Below are 27,985 nucleotides of genomic sequence, written 5' to 3'. Positions count from 1 at the left end.
TAGCTGGCAGTAATGTACAGTACACATAGTTTGTAGTTAATGGTCTAAAACAGGTCACACCAGCTCTATGGTTCTTCAATGGAGAGCAACAGCTTAGGTATTCTGTTTGAAATATCATGAACTGGCTTTTCCATTACTCTGTAGTGCATGAAGGACAAATTTCAAATGGGAGAAGCCAACAAGCTGGAGTTCTAGAATATACTGTAAATCATGTTCTGGCCTGTATTGGACTTTTCCTGGTCACGAGGAGAGCAGCAGAAATGTAAACAACGTAGAACCAGACCAGATACAGGTTCCCTTGCATCTTAATCATGAGACGAGAGAAGCCAGAAAAGTCAATTGAATTTGTACTGTTGGACTGATACAGTGCACTCACCCTGGATTACCACAAGTCAGCATGGCCCAGTGTGGGCCGCGCTGACACGACACATGTCATGCAGTGCAAGCAGTTACATTACATGTAGTCCTGAGGACTACAATGTAATGGTGTCTTATTTATTTCCAGTATGGGTAAAGGAGCATCCAGAGATGATACCACACTTGTGAGGTAGCAGAGGTGAGTGGTCAGGTCTAAATCCAGACTCTTCACTGACTGTAAATAAATTCCATCTTCCAAAGCTGCAACATACACAACTCTTCAAATGATCAAATTTAGAAGTGGTCAGTTCTGTTACATGTCTGCGCTGCTGCTGGTAGACGCCAATAAAAGGGTTTGATGCTATTTTTCAATCATTTACAACTTACACCATTTACTTCATTTTGTACTGTATTATATGTAATTTGTACCATCTAGGCAGTCACTGTATATTCATTTCAATGTGCTATGAAAATCAACTTGCAGTGTAAAAGGTACATTGACGTATACCTATAATTAGTCCAGTGGCCAACTCCTGGCTCCATACCGAGAATCTTTAGTCTTTAGATTCAGTGATGGTCATTCAGACCATCAAACGGTACGGGCAGACGCAGCATGAGAGGAGGCTGGAGAAACATATAAAGTAAACATGTGATCTAAAACTGCTCCAGGCTGTGATGTAAAGACGGAATGACGAATGAGAAGTACTACGTGGGATCAACATGTAAAAAAGCCTTCAAATGAAAGGGCTCAGTAACATCGGTTGACACTGATTGAAGGGGGTCAAAGTCAAAGGTTGCATTACAGCGAGTCAGTTCACTACCAAACCAATTCAATCAAGAATGCCCTGTATGCTAATGCATGATATGCTTTTTTTAGTTAGCCATAATACAACTGACTAGAAACAGAAGAGATTCATAAAGCTGCCAGAATGATCAATAATCAATATTTCAAACACAGACACAACGTGGAGACATGAACAGAAAATAAGGCAGTGACTAAAAAAAAAAAAAAATTCTTCTAACTCCTGTTAATATCCCTAAAATAATCCTTAAAATTCACATTGATTATTTATTTAATTTTAGAAAATGCTAGAGAAAATATATTCTGATAGTTTGCAGTCTCTTTTGGTTCAGATTAAAATCAAAATACATTTGATTCAGTTCATTTGCTAAAGATAAGTGTTTTCATATTGTTTGTTGTATTCATTGATTACGAGCTGCAAAGGTCTGTGCATATTCTTGGTTAAAATCAAAGCTGGTTTGTGGCGTACTGGGGCAGTGTCATTTAGCATTCGATTTTAAAGCCGCTCCTTGTTAGTGTAGAGAGCGCAGGATGGAGTCAGTAAAGCTGTACAGAAACCTCAAGCCCAGACAGTGGCACAAAGGCAACCGCTTAGCATTTAACAATGATAGAGTTGAACTATTTCAATCTTAAAAACACACAGTTGATTAAAAGGTCTGTTGCATTTGTGCTAGTGTGTACAGGCGAGGAGAGCAGAGACACAACACTTCATTGGCTGTAATCACACTAGAACGTCAGACTGAGATGAGGATGGACATTTACACTGAAAGCTGCACTTTTCGCTCATTTCGGTTGTGATTAGTTGAATTACTAAACATATTCGTTCCTTTTTGAATTCCCTTATGGGGGATGAAAAAAAACATTAACTACAAACTAATCAAATGACCGAAACCAGACTGGGAACCTGCCTTGGGCCTCTGGGTGTCTGGGGTCGCACTGCCTGTAATCCTGCCTGGGGGTGAAAGGCTTCCATTCGACGAACTGTGACCATGACTTATCAAACTCAAGATAAAACTGTTCAGCAATATCTGCTCATCTAAACAGAACTTGAGCTTCAAGGTCAAACCAAACAAAATTCACAGAAATGTTCTAATAATTAGGTTTTTCCAGAGCTTTCAGCTAAATCTCGTGGCTTGCAACAACTGAAACTCAATCTGCTGATGAAGGGCCATGGCCCAAGAGGCTGAAACACACAAGATCTATGTTAGGTCTCGACAAGACTTTCAGAAATCCACGGCAGCTACACTGTGTCAATGGAGAGCACTGGTCCCAATACAGTTCACGACACCCTTAACAGTCCTGGTATGAGAACATTAGAATCAGTGTACAGACCATCACTCTGTGTATCAATCTTTACCGAATATGACTCTAATGAACCAGTGAAGCTGTGGGCTCCACCTGTAATCGTGTTGACTCGTGCTTTAATAGGAACCAGTATCACTGAGCCAAAGAAGCCCCAACACCCCCTCCAAAATCCCCCCAAAAACATAAAACCATTCAGTTGCCGTCTTTCCCTTTTTAGCAGCGACTCGGTCAGTAGAATCTCATTAAAGCAGCACGTCTCAAAACTGTTTTACTACAATCTTAAAAATCCTTAGGGAAGTTGTAATTATTAATGTAATGTCAACCAAGCACAGCACATCATATGTCACCCAGTATAACATGTCGCTTCTGTCAAACCCCACAAAGCACTGGGAAGGGTGGAGCTTCCAAGTGTTGCCTTGATATAAATCAAGTCATTGCATAACGATAAATGGAAATCACAAAGTAACTCATGGCTAATCCAAGACTGAGTTCTAGTCCACAGCAAAGAGCACAGGCTTCAGATAAAAGAGGTGATTTGGCAGCTGAACATGTACAACAACAATTAAAATAGCCATGGTAAAAGACAATACACTGTGTAAGTTCATTGTACGGTTAAGAGGATGAGATCAGGTCAATCATGAGATAAGACTATATAAAACAATCATGTAGAGTTGAACAACCAGACAGCATGAGGATCATCTTGTAGGACAATAGTAGTAATATTAAACAGTTTTCTTACAGTAAATTTACCTGAGTTAGATACCTGTAGACAGTGGTTTCAACAAAAACACAAAATGACAACCCGACTTAAACATCAACATTCTGCAGACTTATTGTTTGACCCAATGCTCACAAACTTACAGCAAGTCTGTGTGAACGAACCCTCAAGACGTCCTGAGGATGAATGAATTTAGCAATGAAGGGATTTGTCAGCGAGCTGTGAACCAAAAGGAGCCTAATCCAGTTAGGTAGTAGTGGCAAAGTGAAGTTTTACTGTGCCATGTCAGTTACTGTAGTTTATGTAGTTTTTGTATATATATATATATAAATAAAGGCTTCACTGTCTAATAGTTATCAACTAAAGTGCACTACCTTCCTGGTTGCTTCAATTCAATAAACTGGAAATGAAAAATCAGTTTTCAGCATATGACTGAGGATCAGCCTAACCCACAGCTGTTAATCTACTATTGTCGGAATAATAAAAGCCACTAAGCTCATGTCAACAGATACATTTCCATGACAATCAAGCAAACTTCTTCCACTGATGAAAAGCTTTAGAGCAGAGGAAGGGAGTGGTTCCGATCCAGGAAGTTTTTAAAATGCATCATATCAGCTATATTCATTTCCAGTTCTTATCTTGCTCCTAATTTGCCAGTCGTCAAAACAACCCTATGTTTTAAAGAAACTATTTTACTTGACACAACAGCTCAAAAACCATGTGATGGTGCTTACTGACTTGGTATATGCACCCTGAACTTCCTGCACCATACAGCTTGGGTGTGATCTCCTGTGATAAGTGCGTTCTGCTTCAGGGCACTACGTCACACACCACATGTGGGTGTTCAGCTAATAAAAGAAAAGCAGGTTTGGTATTCTAAGTAGAGACATCACGACAGAGGTTAATCCTTGTATCGATAGCACACAAATGACAGCGTGACTGCTGGTTTGTACTAGAATGATGATTTTGTGTTTGATGGCGCTGCTTCCAGTTACCTTAATGCTCAGACTTAGATTCCAACAGAACTGAATGTACCTGCATCCTGTAAAAAAACACTTGTGGCTGCAGAAGCTACGTGTTGCCACTGCTCAGCAGAAGTTACATAGTTTTGCTTTAAAGAACGCACTGAAATTATTACAGCTACTAAGGTTCAAACAGCCGATTAAAAATGGACCCATTGTGCGCTGGATTGCTTTATCAAAATACATGTGAGGTATCAGTGGCAATGGCAATATGGAGGAAAATGTCTGTCACAGTACAAGTTATTGTATATTGCAATATTGACAGTATATAGTACATTTCTAAGAAATTCAATTGTTACTTGAATGTCTGCATTTGGCATCTGAAAAAGAAACCCAAGTACTTGATTCACATTGCTGTAAAAGACATGTAAAACCATATTGCCATAACCCTGTGCAGCACACCAAAGACTTTAAAGGGACAGTTGCTATGATATAAAGTCTGGAGAGAAATCCCTGTTACCTGCCTAATTCCTATTATATCTGTTATAATCCCTACCCCTAGTTTCATATGTACTGTTATCCACTTTGAGATTTAAATGCATTCTAAATGGACTAAAGTTGAAGTCAGGTTACATGGAGCTTGTGTGGGCATCAGTAAATCATGCAGCTGAAGATGTTGTGTTTAAGTACAGGGTTGTAATGCCTTCATGGACTGATTAGTGCATGTAGCATGTAGAAATGCAGCTGTCGCCTTATGCCACTTCCCCTCTGCATACAGGCACACGCACAGACACAGACACGCACGTGACCGATGGACCATCACAATCAGGTGAGATGATGATGATGACGACGATGATGGTGGTTCAGTTTTAATATTCACTTCTTTGATTCTTCCCTCTCCTCTGCCTTTTGAGAAGAGAGCAGGAGGGTTGACGGGGAGGAGACAGAGGTTCACTACGAGCAGTTGTGGAGCTTCAGCTGGGGTAGGAAGGAGTGGGAGCTCTAAGCAGCATCACAGAGGATCTGCTCCAGCACTGTCAGCAGGTGTTTGAGGCCGTAGATGTAGCCATGATCGTGGCTCTCGCTCGGGAAAACGTGGGCAAAGTCAATCATCCTCACCTCCACCTCAGTGTCTCTTCCACTCTCCTCTGTTGTCTCACGTCCTTGTCCTTTCAGCTCCCCTGCCTCCTCCTCCCGCTCTCCTTCTACAACCTTTCTTTCCAGTTGTGATTTGTTTCTGTTGCCGTTCGGCGGTTGCTCTGACTCACCTGTTCGTTTCCATGTGGAGTTGTCTTCCTGACACAATACAGAGTTGTTATCTCCAGAAACTGAGCTCACCGATGTCTCCACAGCTTCATCGACTCCACTGGTGCCTTGGAGGTGACCCTTGGCACAGTGGTGGCCATGTTTCCTGTGGTTGGTGTAAATTGTGGCTAGGCTGAAGTCCCAGGGCACCACCACTTGAATGTTGTTGTTGTTGTACTCCGCCACTACCCCTTCCTGCCCCACCCCTTCCTGTCTTGCTTCCCCCTCTCCCCTCTGACAGCTGTCAACCGCTGATGACAACGTGGCTGTTTTCACCACGGTCGGGCTGATGGATGGGGTGCTGAGAAGGAAGGAATAGGAGGATGAGGAGGAAGAAGAGGGGAGACCCTCATAGACGAAGAGAAGGGAACTAGCGTAGAAGGCCAGCTGGTGCTGAGACTCAAACCAGTGGAGGATTTGCTGCACCCTGTGGATGCTGGCTGACACTGCATCCTTTCTCAGACAAACATCATTATGGAAGAATTTAGCCAGACCTGGAGTAGAACGGAGAGGAGAGGAGAGGAGAGGAGAGGAGAGGAGAGGAGAGGGAGAAGGAGAGGGGAGGATATGTTAGAAACCAGATTGTAATTCTGTGTGAGATGCTGTAAATATGTGAATATATGAGATTAATGTTATTTGAAGATGCTGCCACCCTAATAAAATGAACTTGTGTTAAATGTGAGGTTGGCCTAGGTGCTTATTATAGTGATGCTCTGAAAGGTTCTTCCTACACTTCAATGTCAGTTGGAAAAAGCCCCTTATGGAAAATGTTGATCACATTATCAGTTACACACACACACACACACATACCTTCTTTAATCGTGTCCTTAACCAGTGCTCTTCCATAGTGTTGATCGTAGGAGTCAAAAGTGTCACTGCACACTTTATAAACCTGAAATTCAAGAAAACACGTCGTGTTAGTTTGTTGGTTCTTGTCCCTAAAACACACACTATGGTAATGGTGTTTATACACACACTTAGACCAACCCACAAAGAGTAAGTAACTCAGACTTATTTTCATTATGGTAATCTGTCAAAATCACTATGACTGGTTCTGTCTCCACATCGTGATCCACACAGCTAACCTCACACCTGCCTGTATCAAACCATGAAGCCCATAGCTGGATGCTGGTTCATTTTCAACATCTATTACCAATTAATGTTGATACTATTATAAATTAGATAATTAAATAAATTAGAACGCACATCTTACTAGGAATTACCTGTTGGTGTCATCAACAGAATGAGCGTCGTGTCATGAGGATTTATCTACAACAAAATAAAGATACAATCCAGATATAGTTCGGGGAGAAATTCACCAAACATGCACGACTACTTTTTACTGCACATTACATAACGGTTGTACACTGGTCAAAGTGTGGAGACAGCGGAAACACTGTGGAGAAAAATACCAGGAGTAATAATGCAGCAACACACAGAAAAGTGAGACTTATAAATGTCTTATAACTGCAATCACATGATCAGCCCCCAGCCAGTCACGTACAGTAAATACTAAGCATGATTTCAAATCTCCTATCATTTTGGCTTCATTTCAACAGAAGAGAGCCCTGATATCACTAAAATATCTACAATCTCTCAGAGATCTCAAAGAGTAGAACAGGAGGTAGAACCTTCAACTACCAGGCTCCTCTCCTGTGAAACCAGTTCCCAGTATCTCTATCACAGATAGCTGGAGATGCTAGCAGCAGGTCTTTACTTGCCGTGGCTCAATTACTGGAGGTCACATTTACAGTTTCAGAAAGAATGCTGCAACTAGCAATACCACAGGCCAAGCCAAACAGACCAGGCAGGATTAGAAGGAACTCTGCCTTGGTGTCTTTCATTTTTTCTCTTTTCTTTACCATGGTTTGTGCTCCCCTCTCTCTCTCTTTCTCTCTTTCTCTCTATCCCCATTATTCAGGTATGTTTGACTCCAGAGCTGCAGGATACAGATCTGACCCTACTCACAACAATTATTAATACTGTTATTAACCGGTGCTCTTATCATCAATAGCATCATTACATCTTTAATATCACTCCTTAGCAGAGATTAGTATGGACAGTTTCCCAGCTCAGTGCCATGCACATTATGCACTAAACCCCCTGATTTTAGAAATACTTCTTTAAAAACCTCTGCATTTATGTTAAACCCACCTCTGAGCCTATTAAAAAGCTGGCAACATAATTCAAACCCACAGGACTTGATCTGTATGTTAGGACAATGTATTCAGTTCTGAAGTTCTGTACTGTACAGTACTGCTCAACACTGTCACTAAGTGCAGTGTTGAGATATGTGGACCTTACTCCGGCATCCACTGTAAACTTTATCCGAATTGTAGTCCACTACGTCTGTGACAGCTCCAGTTAACTGTATACATTATTTTGTGGAAATAAGTTTTTTGCACAGAACAAATGATCCATTTTATAGTGGAAAGGGGTTGAAGTGTAATTGTTTCCTGATTGATTACAGATCATACAAGGGGTCCCAGTGGATAAATGTTCCATTACGTTCACAGACGAGTCTCTGATTGTGTCTGTCTGGTATTTGTAGCAGAGCCAGATCTGCTGCTGGAGACGAGGCTGATGAGAGCAGTGACACATGGGCTGAAAGTCCAGATCAAGGTTCATATTTTTTTAACAGTATTTGATCCAGTTAGTTTTGCTATCACATTGCAATTCTGGGAGGGCCGAGAACAGTTTTATAAGACATACATACGTACATGTGCGTCTACCTGTACTTGACATGGATTGGTTTGTGGACGGGCATACGGCTGACGTCAGTGTGTCTATTCGGTGGGCTTCTTCTTATTTTTCTTGTTCAATTGTTTAATGCTCCCTCAACTTCCTGAGATTGGTGCGAAAATCCAAAATTAGTTTTCTCAATACTGCAAATGATTCACTGTGGTCAGAGGCACCTTTCACACCTGATATTTTGGTTCAGACTAAACTGAAATGTCTGAGGGTCCGGACCAAAAAAGGTAGGTTTGAAACTAACCCTCTACAGCAAACACCTTTTCCTGTCAAGCTTATTGTAGAAGCTGGTTAATATGATATCCATCTTCAGTATGCATTTCTGTACGTGCTTTATATGTACCTATGGTGCAGCAGCATAGATCAAACATACAGTTCACCTTACCTAAGCCCACAAGTGCACACTACCTTTATGACCAGTTTACAAAAGGTGGGGACATGCTGCAATAAAGCAGCGGTCCCACCACTGACTGTCATTTACACTGAGGGACTGGTTAGACAAACATCATCAGGCCTTTGAGGTCAACCCATCAGTCAATGAGTTGTTTCCTTGTGTACACAAAGACTGGCAGTTCCGATGTATTACTCATTTCCTCAAAACACGAGTCACGATCTCCTCTTATTTCTGAATCACACCCACATCTCTTCATGTCGTGCTCCCACTGAGGAGGCTGCTGCTCTCTCTCTTCCTCTTATGTAAGCTTAGATGAAGTTATGTGACCATGGATAAATGTGGATGTTCCCATCCTTGGTAGCATGGATGTACAGGACTGCATTGTCCTACCCGCGGGGTTTGATGGGTAACTGGACAAGACTGGATATTATTTATTTGAATTCAATCTGTAATAAATTCTCTTCAGTTAAAACCATCAAAAGGCACAAAGTAAAAAAAAAAATGCATTAACTGCATCTTAAAAACTATTGAAAGCAGTGTTTCATTGGTACACTTTAGATGACATCATTGTCATTAGTTGGTAGCATAAACTACTCTTTTGGTCAAAGGACAGGCAGATGCAGAGCATGTAGAAATGTAAAACTTGTTCAGGCAGTTGGAAGACTAATGTTTCCAGGAGGAATGTATGAGTCACGTGTCCCATGTCGCACAAGAATTCCATTTAACTTTTAACACAAAAAGATTCATCTCATTTATTGTTTTCAGTTTGTTTCTTTCTGCACACCGGAAAACCCAAACCAGGACACACACTGATGATGATGATAATGATACTGGATGTAGGTTGTAATGGAAACGGATCCAACTGATAAATGTTTCGCTATTTGCTTCTCTTCCTTTACCAAAGATAAGACGTCCTCGCTGCATTTCCTGTCATCTGTCTGTCTCACCCATGAGCAAAAAATAATGAGACACTGGCATGATATGTTGTGTGTGCGTGTGTGCGTGCGTGCGTGCGCGTGTGCATGCATGCGTGCGTGCGTATGCTTATATCTTTGTGAGGACCATTTTGACTCTATTTTTTGTTCTTAGGGTTAGGTTAGGGTAGGGCCTATAGGGAATGCATTTAGTCAATGAGTGACCTCACTGAGAAAGAAGTACAAGAATACAGGAATGTGTGTGGGTTAGGGTGTGTGTGCGAATGCATGAGAACATTGTGCTCTTCAGCTCAGTCAACAACCTGAACATATTCCAAATCACGTGGGTTAAAGATTGACTTCTATTGTGTGATGAGGATTTGTATAAAATGTTTTTTTTAATCACACTACTGTTTTGATATCAGTTTGGTGCAATAACTTGACAGGTAGTGTATATAAAAGATTATTAATCTGAGTCTACGGTGAAGATTTGCTTTTATAGAACAATGAGCATGGAACCAGTTAACCTGCGCCCGAGTGAAAGATGGGGGTCCAAAGGTGTCCTGAAGTAGCAGATAGGTACCAGCAGGGGTCCACACATACAGCCACAATAACAGCTGGTTTTCAGTCCAAGTGTAACTCATGTAACACCATGACTGATAAAGCATAAAACAACAAGATAAAACTAATCCAACCATGAGTTGAGTCCGAACTAAGCATTCATCTTGTCCTTAATGGAGAGGGAATACAAATACAGACTGCTCCTCTTAAAGCACAGTTTCTGCTTACAGGCTGGGTGCATTTCCACAGCCTGGGAACAGGAAGGCATTTCTGTGATTGACCGACTTCAACACAATGTGGGTTGATATTCTCACAAAGCTTCTTCAACAAAGTACAATTTGTATGAATGAAATTAACAAATGACTGATTCTATTGCCACCTGCTTATTTTAAACACGGTGGGAACTATTCTTATAGCACCACTAACTGATAGTTATGAATGTAGTAATGAATAATCATAAATTCTATAGCAGATCATTTTAATCTACATGATCTCACATCAGAGACTGAATGACTCAGAAAGGGACTTTCACACCACACTTAAAAGGACATTTTATTGGAGGACTAGACGTCAATGTGAAACCAGTAAACCTGAAACTAAAACTCAGCTTAAATAAGTCACGTTCTATACAGTCTGTTAGTTTTTGTCCTTTGTATAGGGACAAAAGGTGGGGCAGCAAAACTTAAAACAATTAGTCTTATTTTATCAAAGAGCAGCGCACAGCCCAGTCCTTCTCTCACTTTGTGGGGACTGGGCTCACTGGCTAACTACAATACTGTATGTAATCTACCCTCCCAGAGCCGACCCTCACTGGCATTACTTGGAATTTAAAATATTTCCAGTGTAGCATCTTATTTATGGTGTTATTTATTCATACATTTATGAAAGCCCACAAATAGAATATAATTCGGTGAAAACACTGAAATGCAGCACGTGGTATCAATTAAGCAGGATGAAAAAACGTGCACAAGACTTTTTTTTAAACCGACGAATCCCACTTGGGAGTTTTGAAATGATTACATAGGTAGATTAAAGATTCTCTGAACAACAGCTCAAACTCACCCTCATGCCGAGGACCAGGAAGCCGATCTCCTCCATCAGTGGGTATTTTCTGATCTGCTGCTCACGTTTCTCCTGCGAGGCGAACGGGTCATAGCTGCACTGGCCCAGCTTCACATCCATGATGCACGGCTTGACGAAGCGACGAGTCACATCCTCCAGCTTCAGGTACAGCTCTGAGACACGAGAGTGATGACTGAGTACACTGTACAGGCAATATCATCATATTGTATTATATACAACATGTTTCTTTAATGATGGATTTTCTGACTTTTCAATATGTATGCTATTTTGTTCATGTGCGATGAGTAGAAACCTCCCTCGTATCATATGAATATCACATAAAATGCAGAGGAATAAGCTTATATATAAGCCAAATAATGTTAAATTTGGCCTCTTATTGTGATTTAAGGTATATATATATATATATATATATATATATACACTCATATTCATATTCATAATCTTTTTGTATACCATATCTGCCTATATACGTGTAAACGGTCTAATCTGCACATATATGGACACGTCCATCCCAATATCTCCTTATACTTATGCAAAAATTAAGTTTTACATTCTCGTGCAATCATCCTGTGCCACTGCACTTGGCTCAATAACATTCCATACGAACTATTTTTGTAGTGAAAGGTGTATATTATGTAGATATTCTGTAGTTTTTTTTGTTTTTTATTCTCTTGTCTACCTCATTCTGACTTGTCGGCTGCTGTAACAAGTGAAATTCCCTTGTGTGTGGACCAAGAAAGTTTTGATCTTATGGACTGACAGAGACATATCAGCTTCAGTCTCTTACCACTGGGGCTGTCAGGAGAGGACCAGGGTCCGTAGTACTTGGGAAGGTGGTTCTGGAGCTCCAGGAGACACGGATCACAGCAGTCCTCTGCATACACCTGGGAGACACACATATACCACATCATCATCATTCTACACTCTACACACAGGCAGATACTGTGTATCTGGTGAAGGGCAGCAACCAACAATATTTTCATTATGGTTTCATCTAATAATATATTTTTGGAGGCTTCATCCTGATCCAGTAAATTGTAGAATTTCAAGTATCTGTGGCTGCTTGGTTTTCTGTGCAGTATCCATTCAGATGTATTGTTTTTTTGATGGAAACTGTACAACCAGATTCTATTCATGCATATTTATGCATCAAAACTGTCAAGTGTAGCACAAAATGCTACTACCAAAAAAAAGATTAAACTGTTAAATATAGACCGTTATTAAACCAGAGAGAGAGAAAAAAAACACATAGAAATAATGTAATAATGTTTTTCTTCCAGCTGCAAGTAGACTCGCAGCCCGGTGCAGGATGGCACCTGTGTGACGTGTGTTTCTGGGACTAACTTTTGTTTGTCTGGTGAAGACAGAGGCAGACATGATGCCACGACTCACTCCTGTTTGAACAGCACAGCTAAGCCCCCGAAGCAAACACTGATGCTCTGGTGCCGAGGAATATTGACATGTGCGATTAGACCCGGATATCGGAGCTGATCATCAAGAATTGACATTTCTCCATCCATCTTTTTATCTTTGACTTCTGCTGAGAAAGTCCCACTTTGGCTTATTCATTCATTCATATTCAGCTTTTCTTTATAGTATACCACTAAATATATAGGGTAATGACAGATTGTGTCAATTTAATACAAAATTATTTATTTTTAGCCGAGGCCCAAGAAGAATTAAGTCATCTCGTTAAAAAAAACTGAAATATGAATCTATAATGAAAAGTCCTTATTTCAGACAGTTTTGATCCTTTGAGGTTTGTATTAGTGAGTTTTCTTTGTGTTACAAATCTTCTTGAGACTGGGAGTCATCTTTTCATTCAGTATCTGTGTATACAAACCTGTGTTCATAACTCCTTTTCTAAATGTCATCTGTGCTAAACCTTCTGCTCTCATGCAGCCCCCAATCAACACTGGAGTCATTCATTAAACAAGTATTCCCCCAGATACAGGCATGTTCTCTTTGGTAACTTGATCCCTAATTATAGTTTTTTGTTTTTTTGTTGCATAAAAATAAGCCATGTAACCTATGGCCTTAGCAAAAATGACACATCATGAACACAGTGAATATGAGTCATTGCTGCACTTTATCTTCCATCTTCCATGGCATCAAAACATATTGTTGGTGTTATTCAGAGCTTTCCACAAGGCTACAGAGTAACAAGCCTGTAGGAAAAAATGGCTGTAAAAACTCTGTTACATTCTATTACCACTCTTCCTTCATACACTGATCTTAGTTATTGCAAAGTTTTTCTACCCGACTATGAACAAGTAGTGAATTATTTAAAATAAAATTAGAAACTAAAGAATTAAGAATGAAAACCTCAATTTGTTTCATACAAAGCAGTGGAAAATGATTCAGTGACAGGATGAACTAAAAATGTAAAGCACAGATAAAATGTATGATGTGGAGAAACACATTGATCATATATAATAATAACTTTATTTGTATAGCACTTATCTAAACAAGATTAAAAAGTGCTTCACAAAAAAATTAAGAACAAATTATAGTAAAAGTTATTCAATTCAGTTCAATTTTAAGAGCCAAATCACAACATAATAGGGTCAAGACCTTAACATTTATAGAGAAACACAACAGTCCCCACAACTGTGGTATATATATATATATATATATATATATATAAAATAATGGAGCTGTAGGAAGCTCCATTACCTCATATTCACTTTATAAAACATGATTTGGAGAATCTGACATAACAATTAAATTATGTTTCAAGAGGAGCAACATGAGACCTGAATCGATATCAGTCCTCTCTCTGCTGTTGTGACTCCTGTGAAGGTACTGCTGTGTTAGACGAGGGACAGGAGGCGCTGGTTTGTCTCAGACAGATAAGTTTATAAAAGTTGAACCAGATTCAAGACAAACTAACATCATCAATCAGACTACAGTCAGACAGCTGATATTTGATCTTCTCCTGAACTGTTCCCTACTAGTTTAACTTGAAGTTGTGTACAACATGTCATGTGCAGACAGGTGGTCTGAATAAGTTTTAGAATCGGCCTTCTAAAACTAACAAGCATAGGCATTGTCAACTCAAGTTAACGTCACTTCACATGGTTCACTCTGTCCAGCGGAGCGTCTCCGTATTGCCCTGTGTGTGCATGTGTGTGCATGTGTGTGCATGTGTGTGCATGTGTGTGCATGTGTGTGCATGTGTGTGCATGTGTAGCCCCACCCCAGGAGGGGGATCAGTCAGAGAATATCAGAGCCAATGGGAGTGGATCAAAATGGGGCTTCATATTAAAACACAAATCAAACAGGAAATTATAATAAAAGGCCAGAACGAGCCTCAATAAAATAAAGAACTTCAAATGTGGAAAGCATTGATTCTTTTTCAGTGGTTCTTGCTGGTGTCTTGCCCTGCCAGGTGTCTAATCTTATAGGGGAAACAAAGTTTGTTTAATTTTATAAAGGCTTGACTGGTCTGTATCTTCACCTAGATTTTGTGTTGTGGTGACACCTCAGTCAGCTTATGGCAGCACCAAAAAGATGCACATGCTACTTTTATCATCTGATATTCACACTGATTTTGAGCATGATTTGAGTGTGAATTAATAAATCAGATTTTAATCAATTCATTGAAATAACATCTATATGAAGACATATAAAGTAGTGCATAGTTATTACCATGCTGTAAAACTGCATCTCTCGTGGACCTCTTGGTGGAGGCTGAAGCTGCTTCAGGACTGTTCCATCTGGATGCTGCAAAATGCCTGCAATGAAAGATGGCACCAAAAATCAACTCAAAGCAAAGTTACACACTGCACGGATGCTAGAAGAGAAGTAAGAGCTGACAGCAGCAGCAGTCATTTGCACTGAAGTGAAGTGAAATCATTTCCAGACATCTCAGTTAAAGGTTCGCCAACAACCGATTGACAAGTAAATCATTGCAAATGAAAAACGGGGTCCATTTAATAATAGTTCACTGCCTTCAACAACGAGGTTAATGTTTAATACGGAATTTATCAAACAGAGTGAAACAATTATAATAATAAAGAATCAGATAATAAAAGTCATAGACATCATGCAATAAAAGCTTTTTTATAGAGATGTGTATAGAACAGAGATGAAACAGGTAACGGTTCTGCTAGTCTCTTCTGGCAGATTGTTCCTAAGTGTAGGGACCCTCACGGCAAAGGCTCGGTCTCCTTTGTTTTTTAGACTTGATTTTGGAATGGCTAGCAACACCTTACCAGAGGATCTCAGACTGCGTATAAAAGGTAAGAAATATAGGGAGGGGCCATCTGAATTCCAGTTGATTAGATTATTAAATCGACAGAATATTAATCAGCACATTTTCTGGTAGTCCGGTAATTGGTTAAGTATTTTCATGCAAATACTTGATGGTTGCAGCTTCTTGAATGTGATAATTTTAAGTTTTAAATTACTTTAAGTGAAGATTTTTTGTTGAAGACATCACCTTGGACTCTTGGGTTAATCCTGGATTAATCAACAATAAAAGTAATCTTTTATTTTTTTGAATTTTCCTCACTTCATCACTATGTCTTTGAATAAACATAAATTCAGTACAAATGAGAAACAACCTTTATTATAACCATCTTAATAACTCTTATGGGTGGCTTTAGAGGCACAGTTAGTATTTTCTTTAAATTTGCAGCAAATTAAATAAATGTTAACTAAAGATAGTCTCTCATTAGGTAGGTCTTATTCTGTCTCATTCCTGTTAACAAACTTTGGTGCAACATGCAACAGGGCTGTCACTTTTTATTAAAAAATTTGAAAATGTATTCAAACGTGGGGGGGAGTTCATATTAGACTTGTAATGACCTGTTTCATTTTAAAATATTAAGTACAGAAGCGCATCAGACCTACTGTCAGCTTGACCTGTTGCATGCCCTCTTGAGCTAGCAGTAAAATATGTCAGTAACCTTTTGCTGGTTTGCTATAAAAAAAATGGAGGACGCTAGCAAGAGAAGCCATCCTGAGCAGACAACATCCTGACACCAGAGGATCTGAGAAGCGGCATGTGACAAGTTTTATGAGATCTAACTCGTAGATGGCAAAGTAACCATGAAAGTTTGTCGTCTCTGAACCATGCAACTGCTATATTATAAACAAATCTGTGGGCTAATCTGTTAGCAGCAGCTGAGGAAGCACCGCAGACGAGCGGAGCAACGTCAGTGTTTCCCATGAGTTATCTAGACTGTGGCAGCCTGCCATAGTATAATTTGTCCTGCCACAGTTTCATATTGAACCAAAACATTTTTTAAACTTCTCATAATACCATAAGAGAGCTGTGTTTTAGCATGATATACATGTTATTGTGTTGGGGATTTATTTAAGGTTAACCATAAATTTGGCTCCCTTCGCAAAGCCTTCTTGCAGTGTAGAAAGAAAGATGATGAGTCCCCTGTTACATCATCACATGCTGACCTCAGCTGATTACAGATAGACTGAATGAAGCTGCAGTGGAGAGGATTAGTCTGCTCTTTGGCAGATGTCTAGATTCCCTCTAAGAACACAGAGTTGTATCGACACACATACAAAATACAAATACAAAACAAGATGCACAACCTACAAATATGTGTAAAAACAACCAGCACACAAGGATGGGGTGGGACTAGGGAGTGAGCCTGAGGGTGAAAGGCCATCAGACTCCATCCTGAGAAGAAGCAGGAATCTCAACAGCTACTACAACACTGATCAGACCTGCTGCATGTGTGCATGTGTGTAACTACATATCAACACTACAGCACTGCACTGTCCGTCATCAGTCCAACACACATCACAAGTAATGTTACACCATGTCTGCACGGGCGGTGTAATGAACGTTAGCAGAACATTAGCTCTGTCTGTGTTTAGTGCAGGTCACCAGCAGCGCTCACATCCCAACATTCACTCACTGTATATATGCATGTAAACTGGAGCCGACCTCCAGTCATGGTTACATCCAAACAGCAGAGTGAAATCTGTTTGTAGACAGCTGGACTGATTCAAATAGAGGTGCATCTGTTCTGTCAGTGTGTGTCACAGCACATACACTTCCTTTCTGGACAGAAACAGTATCCTACCACATATCAATAACATGGTTTACAGTGGTAAAAAAAGTATTGACATAATTTTCTCATATAAAATCATTCTATCAAATTTAAAAGATGTGCAAACACGCTATACAGGTTTAAAGGGATAGTTCATAAAAAAATGTAAATTCACTCATTATCTGCTCACCACAATGCCGCCGGAAGGGTGGGAGAAGTGTTTGAGTCCACAAACAACACTTCTGGAGTCTCAGGGGTAAACAGTGTTGCAGCTGAATCAATACAATTGAAGTCAAATGTGACCACTTCTTTAGACTTAATAAAACAACAGACAAAGAAATTCATATGCGAATCAGTTTTTAGCCTAAATGTCCTGTGATGGCCTCATCGGAGGCTGTGTACGTACCCTCGGGCACATAGAACGCAGCACACACTCTCGCCCAAGGGCACGTCCTCTAGCATCACCACTTCTGGTGGACTTTTAGGCCAAAAAACGTGGTGTATATGACATCGTTTCGAGACGTATATAAATGTCGGGGCCTGCAGACACTTGGATGACACCACACGAGCAGTATGGAGTCATGTTGTGGGGTTTTTCTGCAGTTTTATTAAGGCTGAAGAAGAGGTCACTTGCTGAAACACTGTTTACCCCTTAAACTCCTAAAGTGTTTTGTGGACTCAAACACTTCACCCTTACCTCCATCGGCATTGTGGTGAGTAGATAATGATTGAATTTAAATTTTTCCTTGAAAAATCCCTTTAAGTCTTGAATGCAAAACTGTGTTACTGTTAGTGTTGTTCAGTTGGTGTTGTTTAAACTGTATGATTGTTTTGGAGGTTGCACTTTGGCAGTGCCATGAAGGTACAAGACGCCAACGAAGATGTCAAGAGAGTTGGTGGTGATAAGAGAAAACACTAGTATTGATGTGCTGTCAACTAAATCATGTGCGGAATGAAGAGGTTACATCCTGCCTCTGCCTGCTGCACCACCCCTCGCCTGAATCCTGTGGAGGATTTGTTGCTGTTGTGAACACATCTGTGCAGAGAAAACTTCCGCTGCGTTTTGCATGCAAGGCAAACTGCGATCCAAGTCTCTGGAGTTCCTCTGCAGGTCATGTCTGAAAACAGCTAAAGTAACTCAGAAAACGTATCCAGAAACTTGAATTTAGCCCCAGTGTCTTCCATTTCCCTTTGAGATGTTGGCCGACTGAGTCCAACTGTGGTAAATTCGCTTGATTTGACATGATTTAGAAAGTCACACATCTGTCTATTCACACTCTCATAGCTGATGACAGTTCAACTGACAGTAAAGTTGAGTTGAGATCTTTGCTGATTAAACAGATTGTAGTACTGGCTTATTTTACTATACTATATTGTTATACAACTTGTCAGCAGCCAGAGTCCTGGTTTAAGTTTCTAAGTCGTGGTTGAAGTTTTCGAGTCGTTGTTGAAGTTTCTGAGTCGGGCCTTCAACATGGAAAGTGTGGAGCAGCGGACAGAACAGGACTCTCCTGTAAACTGCTCCACTTTTATGACTGGACTTTCACCTTTGCTTTTCTGTCTTACATCAGACACTGTAACTACATTATGATCTAGCCACACACACCAACAGAAAACTCAGATTTGCATTCTACATTTTCTCAGTGTCGGCTGACTTAATTAACACATTCTTCTTTCTTATTAAACCCAACTTTTTGAAAGTGATCAGGGTTGTCATCAATCAATAAAATTTCTATTTGTAAAGCCCATATTCACAAATCACAATTTGTCTCATAGGGCTTTAACATGGTGTGACATCCTCTGCCCTTAACCCTCAACAAGAGTAAGGAAAAACTACTAAAAAAACCCTTTTAACAGGGTAAAAAGAAGGTAGAAACCTCAGAGAGAGCCACATGTGAGGGATCCCTCTCCCAGGACGGACAGAAGTGCAATAGATGTCAAGTGAAAAGGAGAACATCAGCAAGATAAGGGTATTTGCAGCATTGATTAGAATAAACACTTTGTAGCATAACGGAAGGTCAATGAATTGATGGATTATTGTCAGTAATGGTCGAGTATCTGAGTAGACATATCAAGCAGGAATTAAGGTTGGCAAGGAATTAATGCAGTCATGCCTTTTCTTCGAGAAAAACTACTAAAAAGTGACAATAAACGGCAATTTGTCATCTAAAGGGTGTGTGACTGAGATTATACATCATCAAGCTGCTTGACAGGTTAAGCACAATTTAGCATGATTCACAAACCAGAACTAACATACAAATAATAAATATTAGCCATGGTTGCCCAGCTGATAATATTATTGACACACACAGTGTAACAGAAAACCATCTGATAATATACAGGTATAAGCCGATATTATGTGTTATCTTTTTAAACTGACTTATAAATTGGTGAGAAATTAGTTTGATACGACGATGTAACACTGCTAAATTCTTTCAAACATACTGTTTGGGCTTTTCTCTCCTGTTCACTACTTATCAACGGCTGCTAAAACAGACTGATTAACTAGTCTAGCCCCTATTGACACACTGTATAACTACACACTTCCTGTTTACAAAACACCCAGTCAAATACTGGATCACAGAGGGTCACAATACAACCAAGGAGTACATCAGATCACTGAGGAGCGAGAGTGGAGGCCTGTGGAAACAGTGAGGAGGATCGTTTTCACTCAGCTGCAGTACGAGCTGAACTGGATTCCAGAGCTTGTTCTGCAACTGTCATGGAGACTAAAGGAGACTGTTGGTTCAGTCAAATGTGTGTCAACACCCGTTCCTCAGTTTGAACTGTGCCTGTGTTAATGATTATTCCCTTGCAAGCAGGGAGGGTTTAAGATAACATCGGTCCACTTTACTGTCAAATACACTATGGGATTGCTTCACTTCATCTGAGAGTGGACACTGCCAACAGAGGGGGGGACACTCAAATCATCATCACACACATATTTTACAGAACACACTTGACTGTGTGGTCACTATATTTTTCCTGAGAAACTAGGAAGACAGATTTGAACATATATGATACAAGATTAGCAGCACACATCTTGTTTACCTTTTTCACTATTCAACAGCTGCTGATCAGCAGATGGATACTCCAGAAGCTTAACTTGGAATACATTGCTAAAACACATAAACACAGCTGTCATATCGTGGCACTATTCTAAGACTTTGGAGGATTCATTTAAATCAATCCTTATATTTATTGAAAATGACACTAGCTCCGACACTGCTGCCACTTCACAGCTAGAATCTGTGTCAGTGGTGGTAAAAACTCACATCAGCTTGCTGCCATAAGATTCACACAGCTCTCCATTACCAGTATCAAATAGGATGCTATGCTAATCCTAGCACAAGTCACAACTAGCTGAAGCCAGAGGACTAACAAACAGATAGAGGGATGGCTGCTAACTTACTAGTCAACTCTCTTGCAAAGTTAAATATGTCTTTACTTCTCAAATGTATGAAGTTTGTGTGAGAGACTGCATTTCAGTTTCACTTGTTTGAAAAAGGGACTGATGCTCTACTCACCCCGTGTGTGTGTGTGTGTGTGTGTGTGTGTGTGTGTGTGTGTGTGTGTGTGTGTGTGTGTGTGTGTGTGTGTGTGTGTGTGTGTGTGTGTGTGTGTGTGTGTGTGTATTTCATCATGCAACTTTTGGAAGACCAAACTTCAGAGCACCATGTTGAGGACAGACCTGTTCTGAGTGCCTGTGTGTCATTAACAGAACTTCCAAAACTCAAACAACTCAAATTGAGAAAACAAAAACAGGAACAGCTTATGGAGAGTATAATAGAACTGGACCGCAAGTTGTCAGTGTCTCCATCCCCTGAATTAGAGAAACAACGACAAAGTCTTCAGATGAATTACAATACTCTCCACACTAGAGACTGAAAAGTTACTCTTACGATCGCGCGGATTTCTTTATGAGAATGGTGAGAAGGCAGGACGTCTTCTATCACATCAAATGAAGAGCCAATCGGCATCCCAGCAAATTAAACAAATAAGGACCCCCTCAGGTGAACTTACAGTAATCCCATCTGTCATTAATGAAACCTTTAAAACATTCTACTCTGAGCTTTATACCTCACAGTCCCCTGCTGATGATACAGACATGATAAGGTTTCTTGACAACCTGGAATTTCCATCCATAACTCCTACCCACGTGAGTGAGATTAATCAACCCCTAAAATTGAGTGAAAATGCAGAGTCGATTAAACTAATGCAAAGTGACAAGGCCCCTGGTCCAGATGGCCAATAAAATTCTATAAAAAAATCATTGATAAATTGATCCCCCTCCTTTTAAAAATGTTCAGTGACTCTCTGGGCCGGGGAGCCCTGCCTCAAACTTTTACTGAGGCTTCAATAACCTTACTATTAAAACCAGGTAAAGAAAATTCTGATTGCAGTTCCTATCGCACCATCTCTCTTTTAAATGTGGACTATAAAATCCTAACTAAAGCATTAGCCTTACGGCTTGAATCGGCCATACCAAACATTATATCACCAGACCAAACAGGGTTTATGAAAAACCGGCACTCATTCTCTGACAATCGTCGTCTTCTCAATATCCTTCTCTCTCCAGCATCCACTGAGACTCCAGAAGTGGTGGTCTCTTTGGATGCGGAGAAAGCATTTGATCGGGTGGAGTGGGGGTATCTGTTTGAGGTCCTTAGGAGGTTTGGCTTTGGTTCCAAATTTATATCCTGGATAACACTTTTATATTCTTCACCTAAGACCTCCGTAAGTACTAATGGGATGAAATCTCAATATTTCACACTTGGTAGAGGGTCTCGCACTCTGAGCCCGTTGTTATTTGCTGTGATCGAACCTTTATCTATTGCGCTTAAATCTGTCAATTTTCGGCAAGGAATTCTCAGAGGTGGCTCGGAACACAAACGTTCTACAACTTGTTCGTTATATGCGGATGATTTATTATTGTTTATTTCCGACCCGATTTGTACTATCCCCCAGACAGTCGAACTGCTAAACAGATTCGGTACTTTTTCAGGTTATAAATTGAATTTTTCAAAGAGTGTATGCTTTCCTGTAAACAATCTAGCCCTTCAGATCCCTGATAAGTACTTTCCCTTTAAGATGTCGAAAAGCAATTTCAAGTATTTGGGTGTGAATATCTGTCGACAATTATTTTTGACCTTTACAAAAATAATTTCCCCACCCTTAATTGACAAGCTTAAGACCTAGAAAGGTGGAATAATTTGCATATAACCATTGCTGGGAAGGTGAATTGCATTAAAATGACTGTGCTCCCACGTCTTTTGTATCTTTTTCAAAGTCTGCCAGTCTTTATACCCAAAGCCTTTTTCCGTTCAACAAACAAACTAATTTCCTCTTTTTTATGAAAAGGCAAGACCCCCAGGATCAGGAGAGAGTTTTTACAAAGACATAGATCTGTAGGTGGATTGGCGCTTCCTAACCTAAGAAACTATTACTGGGCAGCCAATATACACAAAATGACTCTCTGGACCCAGGAACCCACGCTAAATTGGTATGAACTTGAAGCCAAATCCTCTCCCTCTACCTCACTTTTGGCTTTGCTTTCGTCTAATTTGCCCATTCGTCCAACCCAATTTTCATGTAACCCTATTGTTGTTTCTACCTTAAGAATCTGGTCTCAATTTAGACTGGCTTTTGGACTCCGGGGATTGTGTAACCACAGTCCCATTCGCAATAACCATCTCCTTCCCCCTCCCGGCAATGATATGGCCTTTTCTTTATGGCAGAGGTCACGCCTTGTCAAGCTAAGGGACCTCTACATTGACAATATCTTCTGTAGCTTCAATGAATTGTGTGAAAAATGTAACCTCCCAAAATCTCATATGTTTCGATACTTCCAGGTCTGTAACTTTGTTAAACTAAATAACGCCTCTTTCCCTAATATACCTCCTATCACTGTAATTGACTCAATTCTGGATATGCCCACGAATCAGAAAAGCCTAGTCTCAAAATTTGACATCCTAATCTCCGATCTAACAGAGGCCTCTCTTGATAAAATCAAAAAAGATTGGGAAGATGAACTTGGCAAAGTTATAGATGACAATGACTGGGATAGCGCATTAACTCGAGTGAATGACAGTACGTCCTGCTCCAGGCTCAATCTGATACAATTTAAGGTTGTCCATCGCATCTACTTTACCAACTCCAAACTCTCCACAATGTATCCCAGTGTCACAGATGCATGTGATAGGTGTCACAAGTCACCAGCAAATATGACACACATCTTTTGGTCTTGCCCTCACATACAAGGTTACTGGACAGCTATTTTCGAACACCTTGTTGAGGCTTTAAACATGGCACTGACACCGTGTGAAGAGGGGGCCATTTTTGGAGTATTACCAGCACATCAAACAATTAGGAGGGACACAAAGATTAGTATTGCCTTTGCATCCTTGTTAGCACGCAGAAGAATATTGCTGGAGTGGAAGTCACCCATTTGCACCCAAAGCTTCTCTATGGCTTAAAGACCTCATGGTGTTCTTAAATCTAGAGAAAATTAAATACAACTTGAGGGGATCACCTGGAAAATTCGAGTCTGTTTGGGGCCCTATGATTAAATACATAGTTAAATTAAAGACACTACAAGCACTCATCACTGATGCACACTGTCAATACGTTTCAACTCATTTACAGTGCTGATTGGCTTACATGCTCTTTTGATTTATCATTTACTTAACCAATATGCTAAGAAGGAAGGGTTGGTTATTTATTACTTTACTATTTTTCTTTTTCTTCTCTCATTTTTTGTATTTGCTGAAACTACATGTGGGACCAGGGGTGGGAACGGGGACTAAATGCAAAAAAAAAAGAAAAAGAAAAGAGTCCTTAACGTTAATTGTATTCCATTGTACCTTAAAAGAATAAATACATTCATCAGAAAGCTAAAAACATGACATGCTAATTATGTCAAATATAGCATGCTGTTTGCATGGCATGCTAATGGAGGCATGGATTCAAATAAAGTTAGAGGAGATGAAATTACAAAGATGTGGAAGGACAGCTGTGTCTCGTCTGTCCTACAACATGAGAACAGGTTTTCCAGGAAAGTGGGGTTTATCAAAGTAACAGCCTGAACAGCAATTACTTATCCATCTGAGACTGTGCTGTAAAAAACAAATGCTGACTATCAAGTTCTGTCGGAAAAGACTGCTGACTATCAAGCACAGTCAGTTCAGTTCAACACTCTAACTTTGCACAGTGGAGGTTTAGATAATGTCAGGTGTACTGAGAGCATGGCTGAATGCATGGCGTCTCAATGGTCACAGATTCTCCGATTAGCGCCACAGAGTTCATGTATGATGAGATTAAGAGAGTGAAATCAATCAAATTGTATTTGTATAGCCCTCATAGGGCCGTCTCATAGGGCTTTAACAAGGTGTGACATCCTCTGCCCCACCCTCAAGAAGAGTAAGAAAAAAACTAAAAATATATTTATGTAAAAGATATTTTACATAATTTCCACACATGCATGAATCATACCGCACACGCACGCTCCTCTCTCATGTATGAAAACAACACTGTCTATTAAAAATCTCACTTTTCTGACAGTATCTGAACTTTGTTGGCCACGAGTGGGTTCAGGAAACATCACACAGAACTAAAAAAGATACATTCTATGTTAGTTGATCTTTATCTGATAAAACTGTACAGGCGAGAGACACACGCAGGACTTTGGAGGAGGATATTTGGATGAGAAACTGCCTGGTGAACTATTAGTAGGTGGAACAGTTAATACATGAATGCAGGTGTTAATAACAGATTGACAGAAGGAAGTGAGGTTCAGTGACACAAGTTCTATTTGCAGGGAAAGAAGAAAAAGATCTTTGTCCAGTTCACTTACCCACTTTATCTACTCCATACTTATGGCCGGCCACCTGATGTGACAGCGGGACGCAGCCGTTCAGATGAGCCGGGCCTTGTGGCCCCGTCGGCCGCTGGCCACTCTTCTCTTTGGCGGGGGGTCCGCCGGGGAGCCGCGGGGTCATGTTGACCCCCACAGCGGCTGAGCTGGAGGTCAGGTCCAATCTGCCGAGAGCTAGAGAGGACTCCATCATCACCTGATGCTGGGTGGCTGACATTTGTAAAAAATAAAAAAAATAAAAAAATAAAAAGGTGGAAAAGAACGGATTCTTGTTCCAAAAACTGAAGAATTGAATGTATAATAAAACTATGGAAGTAACTGTATTAATTCACATGCTGTCACCGCATCAGCACAGGTTGAGCAGCCTCACAGAGAAGGTCCAGTCCACGTGAAACACGCACACAAGCCTCGGTGGTGCTCGTTGTTTTCGACCAGCGACGTGACCCGTGTGGTCAGCCCGCTGTGGTCAGCCCGCTGTGGCCGGTGGAGAAGCAGATCTCCCGGAGCAACAGGGATCCAGTGATTTTCATTTCTGGAACAGCAGCATAAATACACCCTGGACACATCCCACTTCCACCAGCCTCCGCCACAGCGCAACAATACTACTTCCGCTCGGGGCTTCCGAAATAAAACGTAGGGAAAACGTAGTGTACAGCGTAATGCTACAGTCACGATGCTCTCGTACTGATTTAAAAAGGTCGCCTGCCTTTTTCCCCGTTCCCCTCGCTGCTCCGCTCCACCACAGACGACTAAATTCAAAGTAAAACAGTCTTATAATGAAGGCAACATAACGCAGCTTCCGGTCTAAACTGTTCCCAGTTCAGTTAGCTTGACGTAGCTCCACTTCCTTACCGAGCAGTAAATGATGTTGCCTGTCAGTAAAGCTGGTGTTAGATCCAGGTCCAGTCCAGCGCTGCAGAGGCAGCCGGGGACAATGAAGCCCTCAAATGCATAAAGAAGCTAATGAGTCCAGATTCCAATCGATGACTTATCGATACTGTCCATTAGGCTGCTGGAGCGTCACAGTTTAGCAGAGCAGGGGGACATCGCCGTGTGAGCGCCTTCATTACGGAGGTCTGTGTGTTGACGATGATCCCAAACACGACGTACTGTTGTGCTGGAGTCCATGGTATAAGAGGAGTTCTGCGGGTTCTCCTCTGGTTCTCCTCTGGTTCTCCTCCGGTTCTGAGCCTCACAGATCCAGGTCAGTGTGGGCGGCTGCCTCTCTACGTAACCAACAACGCCCAAAGAGCCCCACACGTTTACGACACTCGCCTTGACTGTCGCAAAATATACCTTTTCATCCCTTTACGGCAGCACTAGTGACTTATTATCCAAAGAGACAATAACCCCAACGGTCAACAAAACTATGATGCTCTCTAATAACAGGTTTTCTGTTCAGTGGATCAGGTAGAGTATAATAGATACAAGATCTAAAATAGTAAACTTGAGGTGTATAAAATATAATCTGTCATGTCTTCACCCATCACATGCTCACTGAGTTTAGAACAGGGTGGTTTCTCCAACAAGGTGAAGTGAAGCAAAGCCACACATTGTTCATGAGCTATCGCTTCAAGTCCTTCGAGCTGGGGATTAAATAAAATGATTGTTCGTCTCCATACAACTTTATGCATATGACGTAATCTGATTTAAGAATAACAAACCCGATTAAATAGTTTTATTTGGTGGCTAAATGTTGCTGGAAGTTGAGAGTAGTTGTAAATCAGGGGGGAACGCATAGATAGCAGCAAAAGACTTACTACCTACTTTTGTTTTGTTATCTTGGTTCAGTTGTGTCATATACCATTCAAAACAGTGTATAGGCAACTGTAATGCCCTACAGGAGGATGTTAGTGTTTGATTTTCAAACTATGTAAAGGCACAGACACAACCTATAGGTGTATAAAGTGTTGTGTGTGTCCTGTTTCAAATGATCTGATTCTGTGAACATGTAAATTGCAACAGTTCATTTTACGAGGTCATAATCTTACTAGAAAGTCCGGAGATTCTCACTCGGACATCTACGTTCTCACATACAGCGCCTCCCGAGAATGTCCAGAGATTTTTTGGGGAATGTCGGGAGATTCTCAGGAGTTCATTGCATCTCTGAAAGCAGCTTTTGACATAACAGGTGAAATTGGATGGGAACTTCAAATCATCTGACAAATTTGAGATGATTTGACCAAAGCATAATGTTTTGAAAATGCTTGTTATGCTTATCCCTGGCTAAGTGCAGTGCATTAGTTTAAATGATTTACTTATTTATGTTAGGATTCAGAGAACAAAGGACCCACTGTGCAAGACACAGAAGGTGATCACGGGGCGAATACAGCACAAACAATTTATCAACAATACTATTTATTACTTTTTATACTAAGTTTAACAGTTTACAAAAAGTACAAGACCAACTACTTAAACTAAATTTGGGGGGCAGTGTCAGAGGGGAACCCAGTGTCCAGGTAAGGGGCATAGTGTCCTAGAGCAGGGGATTCATGGGAACCGACTCAAGTGTTTGTCCAGGGGGAGTCCAGGAGGAATCCAGGGAACGGTGTGGCTGAGCGGGACTGACAGATCAAGATGGGCAGGTGATCCAGATGCAAATGAAGACAAGGCTTATGGCACAAGCAGGCCGGCACAAAAATCCAAACTCTCCAAAGGGGCATTCAATAAAACCAGTGTTTTCGAGTTGGCCAAGGTGATAATACCACAAGAGAAGTGCTCAGTGCATCGCATTATAGGAGTTCCCCCAGCAGTCAAGGCCTATTCCAGCATAACTAAGGGATGGTTCAGACCTCACCTGAGCCAGCCCTAACTATAAGCTGGAAATCGACATCATTAGTTCACTTACTTTATAATTTCAGGTTCCTGATATTATTTCTATAATATCCCTTTAGTAACTTAGAGTGAAAGTGTTAATTGACTCCGCACTGAGTGAAC

The 27,985-nt window shown here is 40.7% G+C and overlaps 1 protein-coding gene across 1 annotated transcript; it reads right to left on the bottom strand.

Annotated features, from left to right (window-relative positions):
- Positions 1–3,745: 3,745 nt before the first annotated feature.
- Positions 3,746–26,300, bottom strand: ipmkb (inositol polyphosphate multikinase b). The gene is made up of 6 exons (XM_034570157.1): positions 25,028–26,300; positions 14,804–14,889; positions 11,940–12,036; positions 11,132–11,304; positions 6,260–6,341; positions 3,746–5,943 (listed from the first exon to the last, which is right to left on the bottom strand). The coding sequence occupies exons 1-6, from the start codon at positions 25,263–25,265 to the stop codon at positions 5,147–5,149; spliced, it is 1,473 nt and encodes a 490-aa protein (XP_034426048.1). The 5' UTR covers positions 25,266–26,300; the 3' UTR covers positions 3,746–5,146.
- Positions 26,301–27,985: the final 1,685 nt, after the last annotated feature.

Source organism: Hippoglossus hippoglossus, chromosome 19, assembly GCF_009819705.1.
Source record: "Hippoglossus hippoglossus isolate fHipHip1 chromosome 19, fHipHip1.pri, whole genome shotgun sequence".
In the NCBI taxonomy this organism is placed as follows: domain Eukaryota; kingdom Metazoa; phylum Chordata; class Actinopteri; order Pleuronectiformes; family Pleuronectidae; genus Hippoglossus; species Hippoglossus hippoglossus.
Note: the sequence above shows the minus strand (reverse complement) of the source record. Positions and strands in the feature narration are given on the sequence as shown.